General features: G+C 44.2%; 1 protein-coding gene across 1 annotated transcript in view; it reads left to right on the top strand.

Moving 5' to 3' along the window:
* The first annotated feature begins 6136 nt into the window (after positions 1 to 6136).
* Positions 6137 to 22230, top strand: part of DCUN1D4 (defective in cullin neddylation 1 domain containing 4) — a 65947-nt gene continuing 49853 nt past the window's right edge. The window contains exons 1-2 of the mRNA XM_032466343.1: positions 6137 to 6386; positions 6575 to 7033. Of these exons, the coding sequence (XP_032322234.1) occupies positions 6137 to 6386; positions 6575 to 7033 (709 nt within the window). The remainder of the gene's footprint in view (positions 6387 to 6574; positions 7034 to 22230) is intronic.

Below are 22230 nucleotides of genomic sequence, written 5' to 3' on the forward strand. Positions count from 1 at the left end.
GCAGGTGTAACCAGGTTGTAGGAGCTGGAATCTGCTTAGTCACGGGTTTTTGACATCTTACGTCCTCTCCCTCTCTAAAACAGGAAGTTCTTACTTCCATAACGTGTTATCATCACCAGGGAAGTGAGCATATATTTTCCACAGCACCCGCCCCCTCTTCCCTCCCGCATCCCCTATTGCTGTCTGCGTCTCCATCCACTCTCCCAGCATGCTTCACTTTGCCATAATGAGATGCTCGGCTCCTCTGCAGCCACGACGTCTGGAGATGGATGGGGCCTCCTGTACTGCCCTGAGAGGGATGTTAAAAAGACACTGTATTCATGGAAGCAGGCTAGGAAAGGCGAGGAGAAATGGAGAGCCTGACAACACACAGAAGCCATTGTCCACGTAAAATGGTTATTCTTTCTGTCCATCCCCTGCGAGCTGGAGTAACTGCAACAAAGCCATATTTATGAAAGTCACTATAAAGGTCATGAATTGTTTAGATTCTATTGGAAAATTACACCTTCTGAGATTGAATTTAATGCGACATCATTAGGGCTTGATTAGCTCAATGCGATTAAAGTGAAAACACCCAATTCAGAGAAGAACATGTGGTAATGAATGAATACATTTTTATTCAAATATTCTGTTAAATCCCTAGGCAGGTGTGATTTCTGTGAAATAAAAGGCCCTGGATAAAAAAGAAAAGTGTCAGTATAAGCATGTTATGGTTGTGCTGCAGAAAAAGATTAGCAGGAAAAAAAAAAAGGCTTATTAATGCTACAGTAATAGTCATATGTCAAGAAATCTTGGAGGTTAGAAATAATTCAAAAAATAAATGAAATTTCCTCTATATCTAGGACAGGCAAAAAAAATTGTTACTAAATGAAGTCAAAATTGAAACACTGATGTCAAATTTCAGTGTAACTGAATAATTCTTAGCTTTTCTGAGAGATGTCTAAGACGGCTGCTTTATAAAGAAAGGAACAAGGATCTTCTAGAAATTTAAAAATACAGGCTCATTGTTACTTCAAATAGTCCCAAACATAAAAATTAGCCAACTGCACCTCCCAAGATTACATTAGATTCACACAGAAATACATGGCCACATCACAGAGTTGATGCTCACACATTGATTCCTGCTTCCCTCCTACTTTTATAAATGCTTTTACATATTTTATCTTATTTAGCTCTTATTTATCCCTTGAAGATATTACTCCCATTTTTATAGATGATGGAACTGAGGCTCAGACAAGTTTAATGCCTCTTCAAGCATTTAAGTAGTAGGTAGGATTTGAGTTTTAATTCAGGCTGGCCCAAGGGTAATACTTAAAGATATTTTGCCTGTGTCTCTAGTATAGCAGATTTTAAATTGTTTCTATCAGTAACTGTAGCTCTCGGGGAGAGGCAGTATTACATCAAAGTTAAGGAAGAGAAATTATTCATTATGGGAACCCAAAATGTGTCTCTCTTCATGCAGAATCCCCCGTAACTGATTACTTGTTTAGGGTGCTGTCTTTCTATAGTCACAGGCATTTCCTATATCCACTTGAACTTCCAGTATCAATCAGTTTTCATTAAGCAAGTTTCCAGAGAGTTTGAATGACGGGCATTGATTTTTTTTTTCTTTACTGTGTAAAGTCTCACATGCCAGTTCCAAACTAGGGTAATTTCACACTGGTAAAGGACACTTTTGTATGCTAATTCGGTGTTCACCGTAAACTCTAGAAGGGAGGAAGGAAGCCCAGTTAATAGAACACAGCGACTGTGGAGTCAGGGACTAGCTTACAGGGAAAGACAGACTTGGAATGACAAGCTGGATGTGAGAGGGAAGAGTTTATTCTAGAACGTGGGGAGTCCTTAGAGTGTCACACTGACCAAAGCAGATAACATTTATTCAGCATTACTACATGCCAGGTACTTTTAAGCGCTTTACTTGTGTTTATTCATTCATTTACTTCTCATCACATTCCTATGAGGTAGGTCCTACTATTTTCACTATTTTGCAAATGAGGAAACCAAGACAGAGAGGTGTGAAGAAATGTCTTTTAAAGTGGTGGGACCACAGGATTTTAATCCAGGCCATCTGACTCCAGAAAGCCTACATTCTGTTCAGGAAAAAATGGCAAAAGGGCTCCCAAGGCTAAAATAATGTCCAATGTAGAGGTGGTTCCATAAAGTTCCATCTGTTAAGGTTTTTTTTTTTTTTTTTTTTTTTTAAATATTGGGAGGCACGTTCCAGCCCCAGTAGAGGCTGATTAAGAAATGGAAGTCTCTTGAATGTGCATTTTAAGCCCACATGACAGGAGTACATCGGTTCTATGAAGTAACATGCAGTGATTGTAAAGGGGCTGCTTGCTTGTGTTTAACAGTGTCCTGACCTCAGGTGTAAGAAAGGCAGGGGAAAAGGAAGCTGATGAACGAAAAAGCAGTAAAGCAAGACAGAAGGCAAATGATGACGTATTTTTGGCTTGTCAATTACTACCAGTCTTAAGGAGGGACTGTCCTTTTTGGTGACCATGAGGAAACTGACTACTTCTATGCTTTTTCCTTTAACCTGATAATTGGGACCTGACTACATGGAGGTATTGAAAAATGAAACCAACAGTTGTATTACCTTAGCAGCATCCAGCAAGTGGTTATTTACAAAATTGTTCTATGTATATATGTGAGAAGGAACACATTACAGTGACATGTAATTAAAATTAAAAGCTGAAACTGGTTCCCAATAACACAGGCCTCAGTGGTTAAAAGGTTAATTCCAGTAAGCTGAAGAGGCTGCCCCCTCCCACTGATACAACAGGGTAGAGATTTTATTACATTCAGCAGAACCTCATTAGATCCTTGGGATAAATAATCTTATTGATAATATACCATGAAATAGATAGCTGCTTTTGAAATAAGATAAAAGGATAAAATAGATAAAATGTAGTAACCTGGAAATAATCTTTCTGACTCATATCTTTCATAATATACACCTACAAAGGCAGTTTGAGTGGCTAGATATTCAACTTTACAAAGAGGCCAGATTTCACATACTCTTTTAAAAGTACATTTATATCCATATTATTATATCCTTATAAGTAGAACTCTCAGGTATGTAGGGCATATATTAACTTGATTAAGAAGAGAGAGAACTGAAGTCCAGCCTGGGAACATTATATCACAGGGAGTCTGGCAACTTAGGGGCACTATTACTTATTAGTGGAGTGGCAAGTTCCTTAAGGTCTCCCAGCCTCAGTTAACTTATCTGTAAATTGGGGATAATATTAGTACCCCATCGGGGTGTTGTGAAGTTAGGTGGAATAATTAACAAGCAAAGCACTGTAAGAGTGGAGCATATCACACTGGAAACACTCAAAAAAGTTTTCATCATTTGGGTCAACAAACTGTCAGTTGGTTATGAGTTTGGAGAAATAAACCATCCTGTATCTCTATGGATATATTTATTTTCCCCCATGTTCTGGAAACCCACTTAGCTGCACTTTTGTAACTTGGGGAGTTCTACGCCTTCTCTCTGTAATCTGAGGGTGAATTAATTCCTCCCTGCAGTGTGTTTTCTCATTCTTTTCAAATCTCATATGGGCACATTTACCTATCTGTCTGAGCAGGCCCAACCTTATTTCAGGCTTGAGGACTACACCATTCTCCATTCTGCAACCCCAACACATGCAGGAAAAGTGGGATGTGTGGAAATTGGGGGAAATTTTATTAAGGAGCACTGTTGTTCTTTCTCTCACTAGACTTTTCCATAACAAATTTTAATCTAGGCCTAAGGTGTTTAAAATATATGATTAAAATCAGTATTGTACAACAAATAAAACAGAAAAATTCCAATTAAATTAGGTTTCAGTTGACACAAAGTACCTTGCTTTAATATTACCTTAAAGCAGTAACTGGGTGAAGCAGTATGGCAGAGAGACTGCATTCCCAAATAGCTCTACCCACCACAGCCCCAAGACAATTATTAACTGTTTTCTCCAAGGATCTGAATATAAATGCACTGAAGTGTAACATTATTATCTCAGTAAACATCCCTACAGGAATCAAATTATTTGGGAATGCTACCAGTGAGAAAAAATGGAAATTTACTATAAATTGAAAACAATTCCTTATTGAACTTCATAAAAAAGAAGGCAATATTCCAGCTCTGAAGTTAGAATGTGGAGATTGACGTAACTTGCAACTGGAAAGGGACAGTAGTAGTTTACCCATCTTTGGAATTTGAAGCTTTGCTATTGGACAGTGTGGTGCAGGGTATAGGAATTGGGAAATTTGCGTTTAAATAATGCTTTGTTATTAACTAGCTGGGCGACTTGGACTTCACATTTAACCCTTTTGGACCTCATGTATCATATTCTTAAAATGAGGAGGCTGGATTTGATAATCTCCAAGGTTCCTTCCAGATCTAAAATGACACCTTACAGTCAACATTCAGTTCACTTTAAGGAAGAGTTAACTAGTGCCTACTATTTGAAAGCACTGTACTAGGTACTAGGGACATAAACATAAATATAACAGGATTCCTACCCTCAAAGGTTTATAATCTTGTGGATTATTAAAATAACAGGGTAATATGTGCAGAATACTATGTAGTCACTTAATTATACCTGCTTTATTTTCCATAAAGCAGGGAGGCTTAACAGACTTATGACCTTTGCCTCTCAATCCTCAGGCTATAGGTGACTCACTACAAAGATCTGTGCAAATTACTCTTGAAATCTGTTTTTTATTTGAAAATAATCATACCGACCCAACTGAAAGTGATGCTGGAAAATAACAAAGGTTGTATACTCTATAAACTTTTATGGACACCATGGGCCAGTGGAGTGTTGGGTGCTGGGGCAAAGGAGCTGGCAGGTCCCTCATGCAGATTACCATTATATACATTATTATACAGTCTGCTGCAAATAAATAAATATATATATAGCAAATGACTACCAAAAGCAAATTAACTGTGACTTTATTTTAATTTAGAGGTGTCAAGAAGCAAGTCCATTCCTGTGCAAAATAACATGTGTCTCAGCCCTTGAAGTACCATGATAAGCAGTAACAAGCCACACAAAAATTACATATACAAAATATTATGAACTTAGATAAACTATATATAATTATTCCCTAGAGGTAAGAATGGGTTGAAAACATAAATGGAATAAAGAATGCAGGAGCAGCTTTTCTGCTCAGACTAAGGACAGACATTCTTCCAATTAAATCTGCCCAAAGAGGAATTGCCTATTTCAGTCTAAAGGTACCTACCCTTCCCTGTAGGGCCCAGCTGATGCTGTCAGGTTAAAGGTCACCAATGATGAGATTCTTGTCTGAATTGAACCTGAAGTAGATACATTCAGGTTCAAGTCTGAGATTCTATGATTAGATGAAGTGATTCATAGTGTTTGAATGATGGAAATATGATAGATATAAAATTAGAAGGATGTAACTTATCAATGAGACATTAGGGATTAAGAGGGATGGAGTATATTACAAGGGGAGGGGTGAGGGACAGAGGAACTGGTTTCATCTTGTTCTTTCAAACTTCTTGTTTTTGGCTGTAACATTTATGCCTTGATTTGAAACCTAAATTTCAGAACCCTGAAACTCAAAAGCCTTTCGCTGTATAAGTCTAAAACCAAAACGACTGTGTTGTTACCAGTTGTTTGTGGTGTCATCCATTCGCTAAGGCAGGACGGTGGAATGCCCTGGCTGCGGGATGGGGCAGGGCTTGGGGATACAGAGAAGTGGTGTATGTGTGTTGTAGTTGAGATAGGAATAGGAGAGGGCAGTCCTCCATTAATATCTCAAAATATTATTCTACTACAAAAATATGGTGAGTGTGATGACTTGGTTTGAAAGACTTCAAAAAAGAACTGGTCAGAACTCAAGAAAATGGTACGAATTCTTGACTTGGGAAACTCAATGGTTAGAAGACTTCACCTAAATTAAAGCCTTCTTCTGCCAAATAATAGCCAGTTTTGTTTTCTGGACCGCTTCTTAGCGTTCAGTGACTTAGGTTCATTTAGCTTACGCTAAGTGTCCTTTGAGGGCTGGTGACCTAGCCCCTGGACTTGCTGACGTGCTAGACTGAGCCCGAAGCTCAGAGCGTGGCCCTGGGTTTCCTGCATGCGGTCTAGGGGAGCACATATGTATATCACCGACAATGCAGCATTCGAAGCTTTTAGAACAGACCATTTGTGACGAAGGAGGAAGAAGTGTGTTGACTCTGGAAAAGAAACGCATTTCTTCAACGGGGAGAGGATGGATTGTTGTACAAGGAAGAATTTGTTCCTCACCGGAGGGTTTGCTGGAAATGAAGACACGGCGATTCTGTACCCAGTTTCTAGCTGTAGGAAACAGCAAGAGAAGTCCCAGTCCAGGTTCGGCGCAGACTGGGCTCCTGCAGAGAGACGGTCGGAGCCGTGCGAGACAAGCAGGGGACCCCGATGCGTCGCGCCAGGCGCGAGGGAAGAGCTGATTCCCCTACTCCGTGCAGCGGGATACTAGCTGCCCCAACTGCTCTTCCTCTTCTCGGTTCTTGTGGAAACACTTCGCGTGCTTTGTTTCAGACACCGACCCATCTTTCTCGGTTGGTCTCCAGATCCACCAATCCCGCCCGCCACAGGGCGGGGCTTCAGGGTCAAGGTGGACCAATTCCCCAGCCTCGCCCCTACACGCGCTCTCGGACCCCCAGGGCTGAGTGACAGCGCCCGGGCCCAACAGACTATCTCAGAGCGTGGCCTCCGCCAGGGGCGTTACGGAGACGAGGAGCCAGGACCAATCGCATTGGACCTCAGGGGGCGGGGCCTCTTTGCCAGCTCCAGGCCGGCGCTCTCCGCACTCTTTTTGTCAAATGAAAGACGCGTAGGGGCGGTCCCTGAGCCAAGGTTCAGCCAATGGAGGAGGCGAGGTGGGCGGGCCGGGAGTGCCTGGCGGCGAGTCCTCTGCTCCCAGCCGAGGTGCGGCGAGCCGGTGGGGGTACCGCGAGGCGAGCGCGGGAGCCTGGGCGGCGAGCTGGGTGTGAGCTGCCCGAAAATGCACTCGGATGCCGCCGCTGTCAGTGAGTAACAGAGAGCGAGCGGGCCGGGACCAGGCGTCTGCCAACACTCCTCGCTCGGCTCCCGCAGTCCCCGCCCCTCGCCTCCTGTCCCGAAACGCGCCGGGAGACCCGGCCCGGGAGCCACCCCTTCCCCTCCCGGGGCCGGGGCGGGCGGTGACGCTGCGGGCGGCGCGGGGCGGGGGCGGGCGTAGGGGGAAGGGGCCGGCCTGCCAGGGGAGGGCGGAGGTGAGGGGGGTGGGGACTGGCTCCATTTCAGTGTTGGGGGAAGGGGGGGCGGGACGTGCGATGAAGGGCCGGGACCAGAGTGTCCGGGGTGAATGGAGGTGGAGGCAGCGGCAGGCGCTAGCGTGCAGGGCCGGGGGTGGCACCGGCTGGCGGGGAGAGGGGGCGAGCGAGCGAGCGGGGCGCAGGGGTGAGGATTTCCTAGGGGCTGAGCGGTGCGGGCAGCTCCGTGAGAAAGGCGGGTGAGTGCTAGGGGAGCGCGGGGGCGGGGACAATGGGAAGAAGGGCTGTATGGCGGGGGTGGGGGGAACAATGGGGTGGGGGAATGGGGGCAGCGGCCGAGCGGGGCAGAGGGAGGGCACGGAGATGAGGGCTGATGTAATGGGAGAGAGAGACGGTGGGAGGGATTGGGGTGTGATGGGATAGTTGGGGAGTCCGGCGGGCGGGAGGGCCATAGGAAGCGTGGTGGGGTACCTGGGAGTGGTGAGAAGGGGCAAACGTTGGGTAATAGGATGGAGCAGGTGTTGGGAATATAGGATAATTGGGAGTAAGAAGAGAAGGTGGGGAGGGTTTGGGGTGACAGGATGGGGGCAGGGGTAGAGGAGGTGCGGTGGGGGTGAAGAGCTAGTTGGGAGGAAAGGGAGGTTGGGAGGGGCCGGGGCAAGGGGAAGACTGTCTAGTCCAGATTCGGTCCGCGCGGGGCTTGGGGGGGAGGTGTCAGACTACGTGTTTAGGGGAGGTGTATCCTACCCCAGATCAAGCCAGGGTCTCTCGAGGGGGAGCCCTGAGCTTGGGGGTGCGAGGAGAGGAGGGGGCGGGGCTGATGTGGAGGGGGCGGGACTGAGGAGGAGGGGGCGGGGGAGGTGCCCTGAGGTTGGCTCTGGCCGCGGTTCCCCCCGAGCGGCGGGAAGCGAGGTCAGCGCTGGCGCGGGCTCCGGCTGCGGGACTGGGAGGCGGGGCAGGGGCGCAGGCTGCAGGTTTTCCTTGGCGGCAGCGGGAGGGGTCGGGCCCTGGAGGCCGGGCTGGGTGGGGGTTGCGCAGGGGAAGTGTTGGGGTCTCCGGCGGTCCATGGGTTTGGCAGTCTGTGACGCAGTTGTCTAATTTCTGGTCGTCAGGTGTGGAGGCTGGTGCCTTGAGACCCGCTTCCCTTGGGGGGAGGGCCAGACCACAGGCCCGGCGCAGCGCCCGCGGGGCGCGACCTCTCCCAGTCTTGCAGGGAGGGAGCTTTAGGGGTTTCCTTTAGGGTCCGGCTCCAGCCGCCGGGTGTTAAGGGGAAAGGCGGTCCCGCGGAATTCTGGGACGTGTAGTCCGGGCCGCGGTTGGGTTGGGTGCACGTGGGTAACTGTGGAAACGAGTCCCAGAATGCAGCGCGCCCCTTGGAGCCTCCCTGCTCTGCTAACTCGTGCTTTATTCCCGGAGGATCTGGGCCCGCACTGGGGAGGCGCTCCTGTCCCCTGGGACCTTCTGCCTGCACCACCGGCTGGGGGAGGACCAAGCCACAGGCAGCCCTTTCACACTTGGGTTCTCGATCCCCGAGTTGATTATTTTCACCTGCATTTGGTAGCCTTACTTGTAGAGTAAATATTTGTTTAGTCTTGACCCATTTAGTACAGAGGTTATGGAAAAAGCATTCAAGATGCAACATTCTAAAGCAATATTTAGGATGGTGTATTTTTGTGGCATCCAGTGTATATAAACACTTGGTTAAAAAGTTCTGTCTTATATAAATCTGTGACTGTGGTGGAGATAACATGTAATCCTTATGAAGATAGTCTAAAATACGTGTTTGTAGTTCTTGGGCCATTTGTATTGCCAAAGGGGGGCACTTTTGGAAAAAAGGTGGTCTTGAATTGAGTGTTGGAGGCGGCTTAATGGAATTGAGAGTAGAAATGGTCTCACTCGTTTAAGCCAGTGTGAGGATGTGACCATGAGGGAAGGGAATATATTAAGTCTTTGGTTTTCAAAGAAGCATGGGAAGCCAGTGAGACTAGAGGAAGGTAAACTTAGTGGAGGACCTTAAGAGGTTTATATGTGTTTCTGTTCTGTTTTCAGCTGTGGCTGTAATTTCTTCTGTCTTCTTAATATTAGAAACCATGCTTTTAGCTTGTAGACTCCCCAAACATCACATCCTTTGCCAGTTCCCTTTACCGTTTATATGCGATGACTCCAAAAACTGTAATGTAGAGCACCGTCACATTAGCTTAGAGATGACAGAATATTTTTATGTGATGTATAAGGTGTTATGCAGCTATTGGTAGCATGGTCACTAGAAGAGTATTATAATGACCTTAATGATAAAATTTTACCAAGAAGTCCAAAGATTTGAAAACTGTCTAGTATGGTTACAAACATACTGAATTTGAGTACTTGATTGAATGATGGTTCTTTTCATAATGGCTGAAAAATAGGGCAATGTGTGGTTTTATCCGGAAAAGATTTATGTCTTATCTTATGTTTTATTTAAGCTTATGATGAAATAAATATCCAGGAAACCTTTTGTGATATGTAAATGTGTAACATGGACTTTTTTTTTTTTAATGTGCATTTTTCACTGGAATTTGGTATTGTAAAGGGTGAGGTCTATGAGGTTGAGAACAAGAGCTGTAATTATCTTCAAGACGGTGTTTTTAAAGAAAACATTAGGTTAGTCATTTCTTTACCTTTTCTTTTTTTCAATTTCATCCCAACGGGCAGGTGCCCCATACACACACGACTACCCCTTTCCTCAGCTCCCAAACCCTAGGTTCCTATGCATTATCACCTTACACTTTCTACTCTGGTGTTAGAAAGAAGTTCCTCTTTGATTTTTGGCCTTTGGAGAGGTCCTTTATTTTCTTATGAACTTAACTTTGCCTTTAGACAGATGTTTCTAAAACTCCACCCGGAATTTTTTGACTGTTTTCAACAGATGGTCCCAACTTAATGATAGTTCGACTTTATGATGGTGCTAAAGCAAAATACATTTGATAAAAACGGTACTTCAAATGTTGGATTTTGATTTTTCCGAAGCTAGTGATGTATGGTAGGTTACTTGCGATGCTAGGCTGGGCAGCCACCGCAGCTTTCAGGCGGCCATATGATCATGAGGGCAAATAGCCGTACACTTACAGCCCTTTTGTACCAGACAGCCTTTCTGTTTTTCACTTTTAGTGCAGTTTTCAGTAAATTACCTGAGATACTCAGTATTTTATTATAAAATAGGTTTTGTGTGAGGTGATTTTGCACAACTCTATTCTAATATAAGAGTTCTGAGCATGTTAAAGGTAGGCTAGGCTAAGCTGTTGTCTGTAGGTTAGTTGTATTAAATGCATTTTCGACTTAGGATATTTTCAGTTTACAGTGGGTTTACTCAAGAGGAAGCTCTGTATTGGGGAGGATTTTCACGTTATTTCGTCCATAATGTTGCCAAGAAAGAAAGCCCCCCTCATTTTCTCCGCTTTAGAGGACTTCTGTGCTTTTTACTCTTTTCTTACTCTGTTCTTGCTTCCAAGAAGTAGCCCGACTAATACGTGACCACATTTTTTCAAATGTTATTAATTGTTATATCCTTTTCTCTTTTTACCTTTAGCTTCTCCCAGAAGCTCTTACTAGCTTATTGCTTTCTTCCTGACTGTATGTTTGCATTGCTCTCATCTCAGTAATAATAATCTTGCTTACTCAGCAGTGTAAATATCAGTGTATCAGAAACTGACCTCGCGATGACCTCTGTTGTATTAGGTGTGATGCTTCTGACAGGTAAAACTACTCAATCCAAAATGACTTAAGTAGTGGAGTTTATAACTGTCCAGTAGCAAGAAGTTTAGAGATAGATGGATTTAAAGCTAGTGCAGAGTCATAGTGATGTCTTTTGAGAATGTATCCTTTTCCCCTCTATTCTTAGTATTTTGTCAAGATCTCTAGGCTCATTGCCTCCTGTTTCCTGTATGGTTGCTGCAGCACCAGACATCATGCCTATGTAAGAAAGGAAGGGAAGGAGTGTATTTCCTTACAATTCCCACTTAACAGAGAGGAGTCTTTTCCAGAAGGTCACCTTGGAGATTTCCCCTTCAGTCTCTTTGAGTAGAGTTGACCTCATGCCACTGCTGGTTGTGAGGGAGGTGGAGAAAGTGAGTCTGGCATTTTGAGCTTCTGTTGTGTGGTGTGGACTTTGCTAAGGTGGAAGAAGGGAATGCTCTGGGTTGACAGTCTACAATTATATCCCTGATTCAGCTACTTTTTTTAACTGTCTCTGGCTTGGTCTCAATCTTTTTTATCTGTTGACTTGTTTTCTGCCTCATTCTAAAATAATTAGAGGTGACTTACTAAATATAGATAAAATCCTGTTAAGAGAAAGAAATTATACATTTTCAGGCTGCACATAAATGCTTGCCATATGTTAGAAATGGGCCATATATTTGGCTCTGAGCTTCCTAGTTGCCAAAATAAAGAGGAAAACAAGACCAGTTAATTTTATTCATTTGGTTAATGAAACTGCACTTCATTTAATAATGCAGGCTGGAAGCTTAGACATTTCTCATCCTGCCTTTCCCTGGTTGCAGCAAGTCAGAGGCCACATCTCTTCCCATGCCTGTCCCCTCTTTTCTATACCTAGTGCCATCACCCTAGGTCTGATCCATCCTTTCTTGTATTGTAATAACCAGTAATCCTTTTACCAGGCTCAGCCTCCTAACTTTATCTTCTCCATCACCAGTTAATTATCTTTGTCTTTATGACTCCCCTACTCAGAAACCTCAAAGACTCCCGTTTGTTTACCGAAATACAGTCTCCTCAGAAGCTGGGGTTGGACTTGTTCTCTAGTTTAAGCTTGATCTCTTCCTCCCAGATTGCTCCCCCATCGCCCACTGCCCTCTATGCTACGTCTGTGGAAGTTCCCTTCATGGCGTTCCTTGTTCCCTCTCCAGCAAACTTTCTCATTGAGCCTCCAAAGGGCTGTTTATTTCTCTTCTCAGCTTTCTCTCATTTAACAATAACTGCTTGTTTACTTATTTGTCCCCTCCCCAAATAGATTATAACCCCTGTGGGGTCTGGGACTCTGTCTTCCTTGGTGTCCCCTTTATGGTGCAGCATGATGCCTCTCTTAGGTCCTCAAATACATAATGAATTGGACTTTAACAGTCAACTCTTGACTAGTTAGTGGATTATCTGGAATGTATTCATTCTTCCTCCTGCTCTCCAGCATGCTTCTGAGTCGTCTGTTGTTGTCTTTGGATTTTTTTTCCTGGAGTACAGACTTTCACTTATTCATCATTCTCTGCCGTTTTTTGATAAAGGTGTCTTATGCAAACCAATTTAAATAATACTTCCTTTTAAATACACGCAGATACCAGTTTTGAAGAATGTCTGTGGCGTGGAGAGACTTCTCAAGGACAGAGTAGAGTGCTGGTGATGTGCTGAGGCACCAGAGTCTGTGGACAGGACCCGTGTCCATTTCTGACCTATGTAGCAGGCCTAGGTGGGGACGGCTGAAGTAAGGCTTGGCAAGTTGGATGGTAAGGGGCTTAATGTTTCTGCTTTTCCCCTCTTTTTGTTTCATGACCAGATTCTGGCCCTAAGGGTTTCTTTCTTAATGTTAGCAATGCACTGAGATAACTAAAAGTCTTCCTTTAGTTAGAAGGTAAACTTCGTTAGTTGGAGGTGAATTTTCTGAGAATCTGACATTAATGCTGATCTCTTTTTATAGGTGATCAACTTGATTTGGTGTTAACAGCTTTTCATAGCTTATTTTTGAGATTCAGTGATCTGCCTTTCCACTCTGGTTGGACTCTGGGGACAGGGTCAGTGGTGGGAGCTGCCTTTGCCAGTGGTCAGGCGGGACTCTGAGGCACACATCAGTCACGCCACTGATGCGACCTAACCACATCTTTGTCCCCCCACCCACTCCCACAAATTCTTGGAAGTGTTAGGGATGGAAATTATATTGGTAGAATATTTATTTTGTTTAGCTAAAAATCATCTGATAGTCCAATTGCTCTATGACTCAACTTTATTGAGTATAAATTTACATTCTATAAGATTGTACCCATTTTATAAATGTGTGTGTGTTGTAACCACTAGCAAAATTCAGATATAGAATATTTTCATTACCCCAAAGTTCCCTTGTGTCCCCTCACTGTCTGTACTTCTCTACTTCCCACCACAGTTTTTGGCTTTTAATATATATCACCTTAGGCCTCCTCTGTGTTAGCTGATTTGTCATTTTGCTGTTCGTGGAGGTATTATAGGATAAAAAGGTGTAATAATCACTCTGTCTTTTTTACTGAACTATCAGTGCTGTATAAATTAGAAATCTGATAATTAATACTTTACTACATAGAACTCCTTGAATTAGATGACTTGATCTCTTCAAAGATTTTCTGGTGGATGGCTTTTGCTTCTCTGTAGGCCAAAGATACACAATGCTAGAATTTGCTCCTTGGAGATAATGATGTCTTTTGTCATCTGGGTCCGGTTGGGAGGCAGGAAAGCATAGCAGTTAAGTGTAAACTCTAGAGTCAAAATGCCTGGGTTCAAATTCTGTTTGCCTCTATTAGCTGTGTGACCGTGGGTAAGTTACTCAGCTACTCTTTGTAAGCCTCAGATTCTTCAGGCGTTAAAAATATCTGCTGCAGGGTATGGGGTTGTTGAGTCAGCAGTGTTTGTTGTGCACTTACTGTGTACCAGGCTCTGTTCTTCATCTGTCATGAAGTCCCATTTCAGTGTTGGGGAAGAGGCAGATGATAAGCAGGCAGATCATGCAGTATGTCAGGTGGTGATAAGTTTGTTAGAGAAAAGCGAGCAGGGAAGGGGAGAGCACAGGTGCCCCTCTGTGTACAGGGGCGGAGAGCCCCAGCCGGGCTGTTGTCATTTTACATAGCTAGGTCAGGGAGGGCCTCCCTAAGAAGCTTTTAAGACATGACCCAGTGGAGGTGAAGGGGCATTCCAGGGAGAGGGGACACAAATGCAGAGGCTCTGAAGGGGAGCAGGCGCGTGTTTGACGGACAGCAAAGAGGCTGGTGTGCTTAAAGTGGAGTTGGAGGTTGGGGGGAGAGAGAGAAGCAGGAGGCAAGATCAGAAGTGATCCCGACGATTGAATGAGATAAAGCGCATAAAGCCTTTAGAGAAATGCTTGGCACTTTGCTGTCTTTATTGCAAATGATTACTGTGTAATGTCAGTTTCTTCATTAGGCTTTAAAAGGAGACCTTTGAGAGGAAGAGAGGTTCTAAGAAAAGAACCAACTGAGGCGTTCCCTCACTCAGTCACTCAGCAGCCATTGCTTTCAGGTGCTGCTGTAGCAGACACGACTGAGCCGGGGTCCTTGTGTGGAAGGACGTCCTTCCAGCGGGTTTAATGCTGAGGCAGAGAAGTACTGGGCAGTTGAAGTACGGGCTGGGGCCAGGTCAGAGGGATGCCCAGGGAGCTTTGAAAGTAGGCGGTCATTAGATTTGACTTCAGGGAAGGTTTAGCGGTTGTCATGTGGCTTTAGCTTTTGAAGTTTTATTACAGGAAGAAAAGGTGGGTGTGTAGGGGGTAGGGGAAGAGGTGGGAGGGTGCTCCCAAGCAGAGGGACAGCCTGGCCAGAGCAGTAGCATGGGGGTTGGGCCAGAGTGAAGGGGAGTGAGGTGGAGGGTGGGCAGGAGCCATGTGGGGAGGGCTGAAAAGAGGCACCAGGGAGGGTTGATGAGTAGGAGGGAGGTGAGGGGAGAGAGAAGTCAGAGGATGTGGGGCACACGGAGAGAGGAGGCATGGGATGGGGATGTTGACACACATCAAATATACAGTGATTATTCCTGGGCCAGCTGCCTTGCTTGCGTTAACTCATTTAATCATCACCACAGCCTCTGAAGTAGGTTCTGTATGTGCTGTTTTTCATCCCCATTTTACAGATGAGTAAGCTGAGGTACAGAGAGATTAACAAACCTTCTCAAGGTCACACAGCTGGTAAGTGGTGAGCTGAGATTCTAACTCAGGCACTCTGACTCCAGGGTCTTGGTGCCCCACCACTGCCTATGAAATATTACAATTTCATTTGTGCTTTTCATTTAATCCTTGTGGTAACCTGGCAGGCAGATTGGAATTCCATATTTTGTCACTGGCCTACCAGTGGCGAGGGCAGAGCCAGTTGATAAGATTATCTGCATTTTGTTTGTGGTTCTTTTCTTTTTGGAATGGGTCCCAACAGAATCAGGATCTAGGATGAATTCCTTCTTTCCCACTCCTCCTCTTCCCCTCATTTCTACCATCGTACAACGACAGTGGATATTTAAAGACAGATTCTAGCTGGGCGACTGATTGTGGCAAAGAAAAGTATTTTTCTTAACTCACTAGTGAAAAAGTCATTTTTAGTCCTCTCAGATTTTATTTTAAACAGACATTCATACTAAATACTTTTTGGACACACACTTTATATTATTTTTAAAGATGAGTGACATCTAACAACATTGCAGAAAAGCCAGAAAACGTAAAACCTGCCTTTTAGTAGAGCAACTAGTGTCATTTTGGTGTAACCTCTTTGAAATGATTCTCTTCTTTTTTTCTGTAGTTGAGGGTGAGTTTAAGTCTTTTTCCCCTTTAAGATCTCTTTCTACAAATGCCATTCCCAAAATGAGACCACAGATTACTTGTTCTTAATTAAACAGGAAGCTGAGAAGGATAGTTGTACATTCAAGTCCAGACAACTGGCTACTGAAGTGAGAGTTTTAAAGACCTTTCTGCCCGGCCTTTACTTTTTGTTCTTCTAGGTTCAGTCTGTCTTAGTCTCTTCTATGTTCTAATAATTATAGGGGTTAAAATAATGAACCTTTATTAGTGCTTGGTATGGGTCAGCACTGTGCTGTCCTTGGCCGGCACCGTGTCACTGACTCCTCACAGCAGCCTGCTCTTCTGGCTTTGCAGATGAGGATGCGGGGGCCGGGCTAGGGGCAGGGTCACTTGGCTAGGACGCCACAGAGCTGGGACTCGAACCTGGGGCTTTCCGATGCCAGAGCTACACTCTTTAACCTACATCTAGGCTCTTCTAGCATTAGTAAGATTAAAGGATGATTTTTTTCCCTCTGAGCAATGGAGTGAATCTGTGTTCTTCAGTGGTTAGGGTGGGGTGAAGAGAATGAATCTAGGGCCCTTTGTACCTTGTCCCATTGGGAGGACAGCCAGACTGGCTCTCTGGGAGTGGTCGGCTCCTTTGAGATGGCAGCAGCAGGCTCAGGCTGGGTGACATGCCGCCTCTCTTGGGCAGGTGGTTGCTCCCAGCCTCTTCCACGAGTCCTGTGAGACTTAGGAGGAAGAAGCCAGCATTGATGTGCTCTGATGGCTCTACCTTTGGATCTTGTATTCAGTGAAAACGCTGAGTCACCTGTGGTGACTTGCTCTCCACCCCCTTGTCATTTTTCCCCTTTCCACGCTCACCTTTCTGGCTTTGCGCCTTGTAAATAGCAAATATTTATTGATAAGGAGAATGATGTTAACCCCTTCCTCGCTGCTACTTTGTTTCTTTTGGACCTTGAAGGGCTTGGATCTTGGTCTTTTTTTTTTCCATGTGCAGAGGGGCTACCTGTGAGTGAGTTGGACTCCCCTCTGGCCTGTGCTGAGATTGTGAGCATGGATTGGTGGCCAGAGCTTGGGGATTGAGTCGAGGGTGGGGATAAATCGCTCCTCTCTGGTTGCACAGTAGAGCTACCTGGGCTTCTTGAAAAAATGTTTGCTGACCACACTCCTGTTTTTATTTAAATTGATCTGGATGGAGCCCCAGGCACTGGCAGTTACTCAGACTCCCCAGGTGATTCTGACGCGCAACCGCTGTGTCAATTTCAGCAGCTTACTGTGTGAGCGGGGGCGCGGGGAAGAGGGCTCCAGAGCTGTGGCTGCCCTGCCTGGCCCTGCCCCTGCCCCTGCCCCTGCCCCGGGCTGCCTGCCCTGCGCCCGGCTCTGTGCCAGGCACCTTGCAGCACTCGTTCATCTGATCCTTGCAGTGTCCTTATGAGGCTGGCACTGTTAACTATCCGTTTTATGGATAAGAAATTCCTCCTTCTAACAATGAAGGGCGTGGGGTATGATGCTGACCTACAGACCTGGCTTTTGGCTTTTCCTAGTTTTCTGGTATAGAAAACTCGTTTCAGATGTTTATGTTTTAATAATTTGGCCTCAAATGTGAATATATTTGTTTTTACAAATGAGACATATTCTTGTGCCCTCTCTTACAGCTAAATGACTGTCAGTTGGTATACAGAAGTATAAACACAATACTGGTTAAAACATTGCTTTTTATAGTGTCAAAAGTAGACTTCATTTTATGATAGATTTTGAATTTCAAGACATTTCGAGGTGAAGTGCATTCTATACTTTTAGAATCACATATACTCTGTACGTTTGAGCTCATACATAGGTCTGCCCGACTTGTAATCTGGCCCGCTCTTTACACTCTGGCTTCTGTAACCCTCCAGGGTACTAAGCAAGTTGAATTTCAGTATTTTAAACGTGCTCAAGTCTCCCCATCATAGAGCTCACACTCAACACTCCTTCAACCCCGCGTGCATTTCCAGTCTCCCCTTCACAGTGAACTTCTGGAACAAGTTGTTTATGCCTGACATGATCTGATCCCTCACCTCCTGCTTTATCCTTGGCCCATTTCATTCTGCCCTCAGTTCTGTCATCACAGTCTTCGTCACGGTCACGGAGGAACCTCCACGTTGCTAAATCCAGTGGCTACTTTTAAAGCATTTATTCCCCTGTGTATTGGTATCCATCATGTGCTAGGTTTGTGATGTTCTAGGTATTGGAATATAGTGGTGAACAAGACAAAAGAAAGTCCCTGTCAATGTGGAGCTTGGACTCCAGGGAGAGTGACAAAGGATAAAGATATAAATATATATGAAATATAATGTCAGGGTCACAGAAGACCTCATGTTGTTTGACTTTATTGATAGAAAATGTCTAGAATAGGCAAATCTATAGACAGAGTGGGTTAGGGGTTGCTTGGTGCTATAGGGGTGAGGGGAGAAATGGGGAGTGATAGCTGATGGGGTAAAAACATGTTTTAAGGTTACATTGTGGTGATGGTTACATAGCTCTGTGAATATAACAAAAAACATTGACTTGTGCACTTTAAATGGGTGAATTACACGATATGTGAATTGTAGTTCAGTAAAACTGTTAAAAGTGATGAGTGCTATGCAAAAATCTGACTCTGGTGGCGGGAGTGGCATGGCTGCTTTGAGTAGGGAAGTCAGAGGAGGCCTCTTGGAGGAGGTGACACTTGAGTAGGTGTTTCAGTGATGTCAACCATGAGGCCTCATGAACCAGAAGGCATATTAAATGAAAAAGGCCCTGAGCTAGGAGTTCACCTGAGTGTTCAAGAAGAGTGTGGCTGGAGAGGAGTGAGGAGGATAATGACATGGGATGACTTAGGGTCAGATCATGTAGGGGCTTGCAAGGACTTGTTGAAGACTTAGAGTTTTTTCTTTTATGCTGCAGTCACAGATCCAAAGTCTCCAGATTGATATCTAAGGTTGTTGCCTGTCCTTTGCAGGTTGGCAGTGGTCTCTCTCCCTCTTACTGACCTTTTCATCTGCAGTGTATCTGAAACCCACAGGAAAGAGGGCTCCTGTTTTTAGAAGGAAGGAGACAGGGCAAACCTAAACAGTGACTCTCAACTACAGTACACCATTGGCTTTAACAACAACATTTTTTTCTTTTTCCATATTATTGAGTAGAATTGAGGTTTCAGGAGGATGGGCCAGGTAACCCACGGTTTGGAAGACCCCTGAGCCTTCCAGGTGGAATCCCAGTTAGAGGCCCCACCCTGCGCCGCTCGGTCATGCTCTTGTCCTGTCCCAGGAACGTTTAGGATGAATGCTGATTTTGATAACCTTTCATTTTGTCCAATTTTGTTTCTCTTTTTTGGCAGTGACATGGTAATGGCCCCATGTTCTATCTCCCATCCCCACCCCAAAAGCCATACTAATTTAGTTCATCATTTTCATTGTCATCAAAATGCCTTTGTAAGTACGTATCTGTGCATAGTGCTGTGTTAAAAACTTTTATACCTGAGAGCATTGATTACTGGCCAACTGGAGTTTAGTTAATAATAAAATACTTTCATGAATCTTTAGTGACAAGAGGAAAGAGGTGTACTTGAAAAAAACATTGGTGTTTTGTATCTTTTCTGCATAATCTTTTCTCTTAAAAAAAAGTTGGTAGATGGTTTTAGATTTCAGCAGTTTTACTGTCTTTTTATTTAATATTAAAGCTCTCTCACTGTGTGCATGCTTGTTAACAACCTTGGGTGGGAGATGCTGCTGCAACATCATTCCCTTGATGGGGTTGAAGACACATGGACACTTTTACTCCTATCATAAATACACTAGAATGGACGAAGGGGCTGAGGATTGGGAATTAAAATGTGTGAATTATCCCCAGCGTGGCCACAACAAGTTGTCTGACCTTGTTTAGGCTAGTTTTCCAGATAAAGGAGAATTTCTGAGGAATTGGACAAAAAGACATGAAATGTTGAGCTTCCTTCTCAGCTCCTGAAAGCAGTCTTAGTGGTTTTCCTCCCAGTACAATCACATTTTTAATAGAGGTTAGTTCTGAAGTCCATATGTCAGGCGAAAATCACCAGTATTAAAACTATCACTGGAAACACTTGCAGAAGGTACCCCCTGATTGGAGATCATCTCCAGCGCTGCACTTAGAGCAGCATTTAGAACATGTGGCCGGCTCTTCAGCTGAGTGCCAGTGGAAGCAGCTGGCTTACGTTCAGGGACCGTTTTATGAAAAATATCTCTCTTTAAATATGCAGCTCCTACAGTGCTGTGAGATGCTTGACATGTGATTGGCATGTGGAAACCGGGCCAGCCCAGGACTGTGAGATTCTTGTTGTCTGTCTCTTGCTTATTAAGTAGAGGCCTCCAGGGCACTTACTGGGACAACTGACTCTTCTTCTCTCTTTCTCTCTCCTTGCCAAGCAATTACGTTGAATTTGTGTGAGTTAAGTGTGGATATCCTGCACTCCCACTGTACTCACGGTGTCTCCTCTCCTCTTTCACTTCCACTGTCTACCTCAAGGCCCTGATCATTTGGCACCTCAGGCACTTCCAGTCTTCTTCAAAGGCCACTCTAAATCCAGGCCACACACTTGCTGTAGGGTTATCTTTCTAAAAACTGATGAAAACACTTCTGTGGCATCTAGACTCACAGCAGTGCTTCTTAAACTTCACGCTTGTTCTGCTCTGGCAGAATTATTCTGGATTCTGGGAGCGTAACTTGGTTTGGTAATGTTTTTGTTTTCATGTAAAACAGCTATAGATGAATTACCATTGAGAGAATTGATGCTGCTTGAATGTGCCATGTTTATCTGTTACATTTGCATACCCTTTGGTGGCCCAGTTGGAAATACAAGTCTTTAGGAGATTAAACTCTTACGCAAGATTCAGAGCTGCCTTTTCCTGACCTGGCCTGCCTTTTGAGTCTCCTCTGTTACCATACTCTTCTCACAAATGAAGATCTAATGGTGTTAATGCACTGAGATGCCCTGAGCATTTTGGATTTAAGTCTTGATGCCTTTGTACCTGCATTCGTTTATTCCTTGAGTATTTACTGAGCACCCGATGTGTCCCAGTTATTGCTCTAGGTACTTGGGATACAACAGTGTACAGGACCAAGTTCTGGCCTTCATAAAGCTTACATTCTACACAAGAGGAAGCTGAGAAACAAAGATGACATAAAATCAGGTGATACTAGTGCCAGAAAGAGAAGTAAAGCATGGTGAAGTGATTGATAGATAGTGAAGAAGGGGTCCTGTTTGTTGGATCTGGCAAAGTTCCGTAAGAAGGTAATATTTAAATTGCAACCTGGTAAAGTGCGAGAGCAAGTCATGTTATTATTAGTTGAAAAAGAGCTCAACACAAAGAGAACAACAGCATGTGCAAAGGCCCTGAGGCCTGAGCATCCTTGGAGTGTCCACAGAACAGTAAGAAGCTTACTGTGATTGAGAAGAGTGAGCAAGGGGAAAACGGGTAAGAGATGAAATTGGATAGATGCGTAGAGGTGGAGTGTGCAAGGCCCTGAGTCCATGATAAGGACTTTTCTTTTGCCTCGAATACCTTCGCCTTTCATCTGTAACTTTTGGGTGAGGTTGGAATTAATTTTAATTTGTTCCCCATGGTAGCTAGTTTCTCCTCTGTTTACTGAATAAGTATCTCTCTCCCCACTGATTGGAAATGCCATTTAATCATGTACTAATTACATGTGTGTTTATACATACATACAAACATACAGGCATGCATGCAGACGTATATTTATTAGCTCTCTTCCACTGACTTGTCTTCTTGCACACGTACCGTACTGTTAAAATTACTGGATCTTTATACCAGGCATTGGCAAGTTACAGCCCGTGGGCCAAACTGAGCCCACCACCTGTTTTTCATAAATAAAGTTTTATGGGAACACAGCCACATCCCTTTGTTTATTATGTATTGTTTATGGCTGCTTTTGAGCTTCAATGGCAAAGAAGTTGCAACAGAGATACTATGGCCAACAAAGCCTAGAATATTTAAGATCTGGCCATAAGAATTTACCAACCTCTGCTTTATGTTACATATTGATATTTGATGGGGCAAGTTCTTCCTCATTCTTCTTTTTCAACAATTTTTTGGCAAGTCAAGCATATTTGTTCTTTCAGGTGAACTTGAGAATCAATCTGCCAAGCTTGCCTGACTCCCTTCCTTTTCCTCCACTTCTTTTGGGCTAGGGAACAAGGAGGCCGGGAGAATAGGCATTTGGTTGCATTTAACTTGCAGTTTAGTAAAGGGTGAAGTGATCACTTTATAATACTGAATCTTTCCATTCCAGGGATATAATATCTCGGCATTTATGTCCTTCGGTTAACTTGTACTGTTTCTTCTTTTGGATGTTGCATTATTCCTACATGTATTATTGCCTTTTGTTGTTGTCATAACTGAAATCACCTCCCAGCTGTATTTTACAAGTGACTATTTATGGC

This window comes from Camelus ferus, chromosome 2 (assembly GCF_009834535.1).
Source record: "Camelus ferus isolate YT-003-E chromosome 2, BCGSAC_Cfer_1.0, whole genome shotgun sequence".
In the NCBI taxonomy this organism is placed as follows: domain Eukaryota; kingdom Metazoa; phylum Chordata; class Mammalia; order Artiodactyla; family Camelidae; genus Camelus; species Camelus ferus.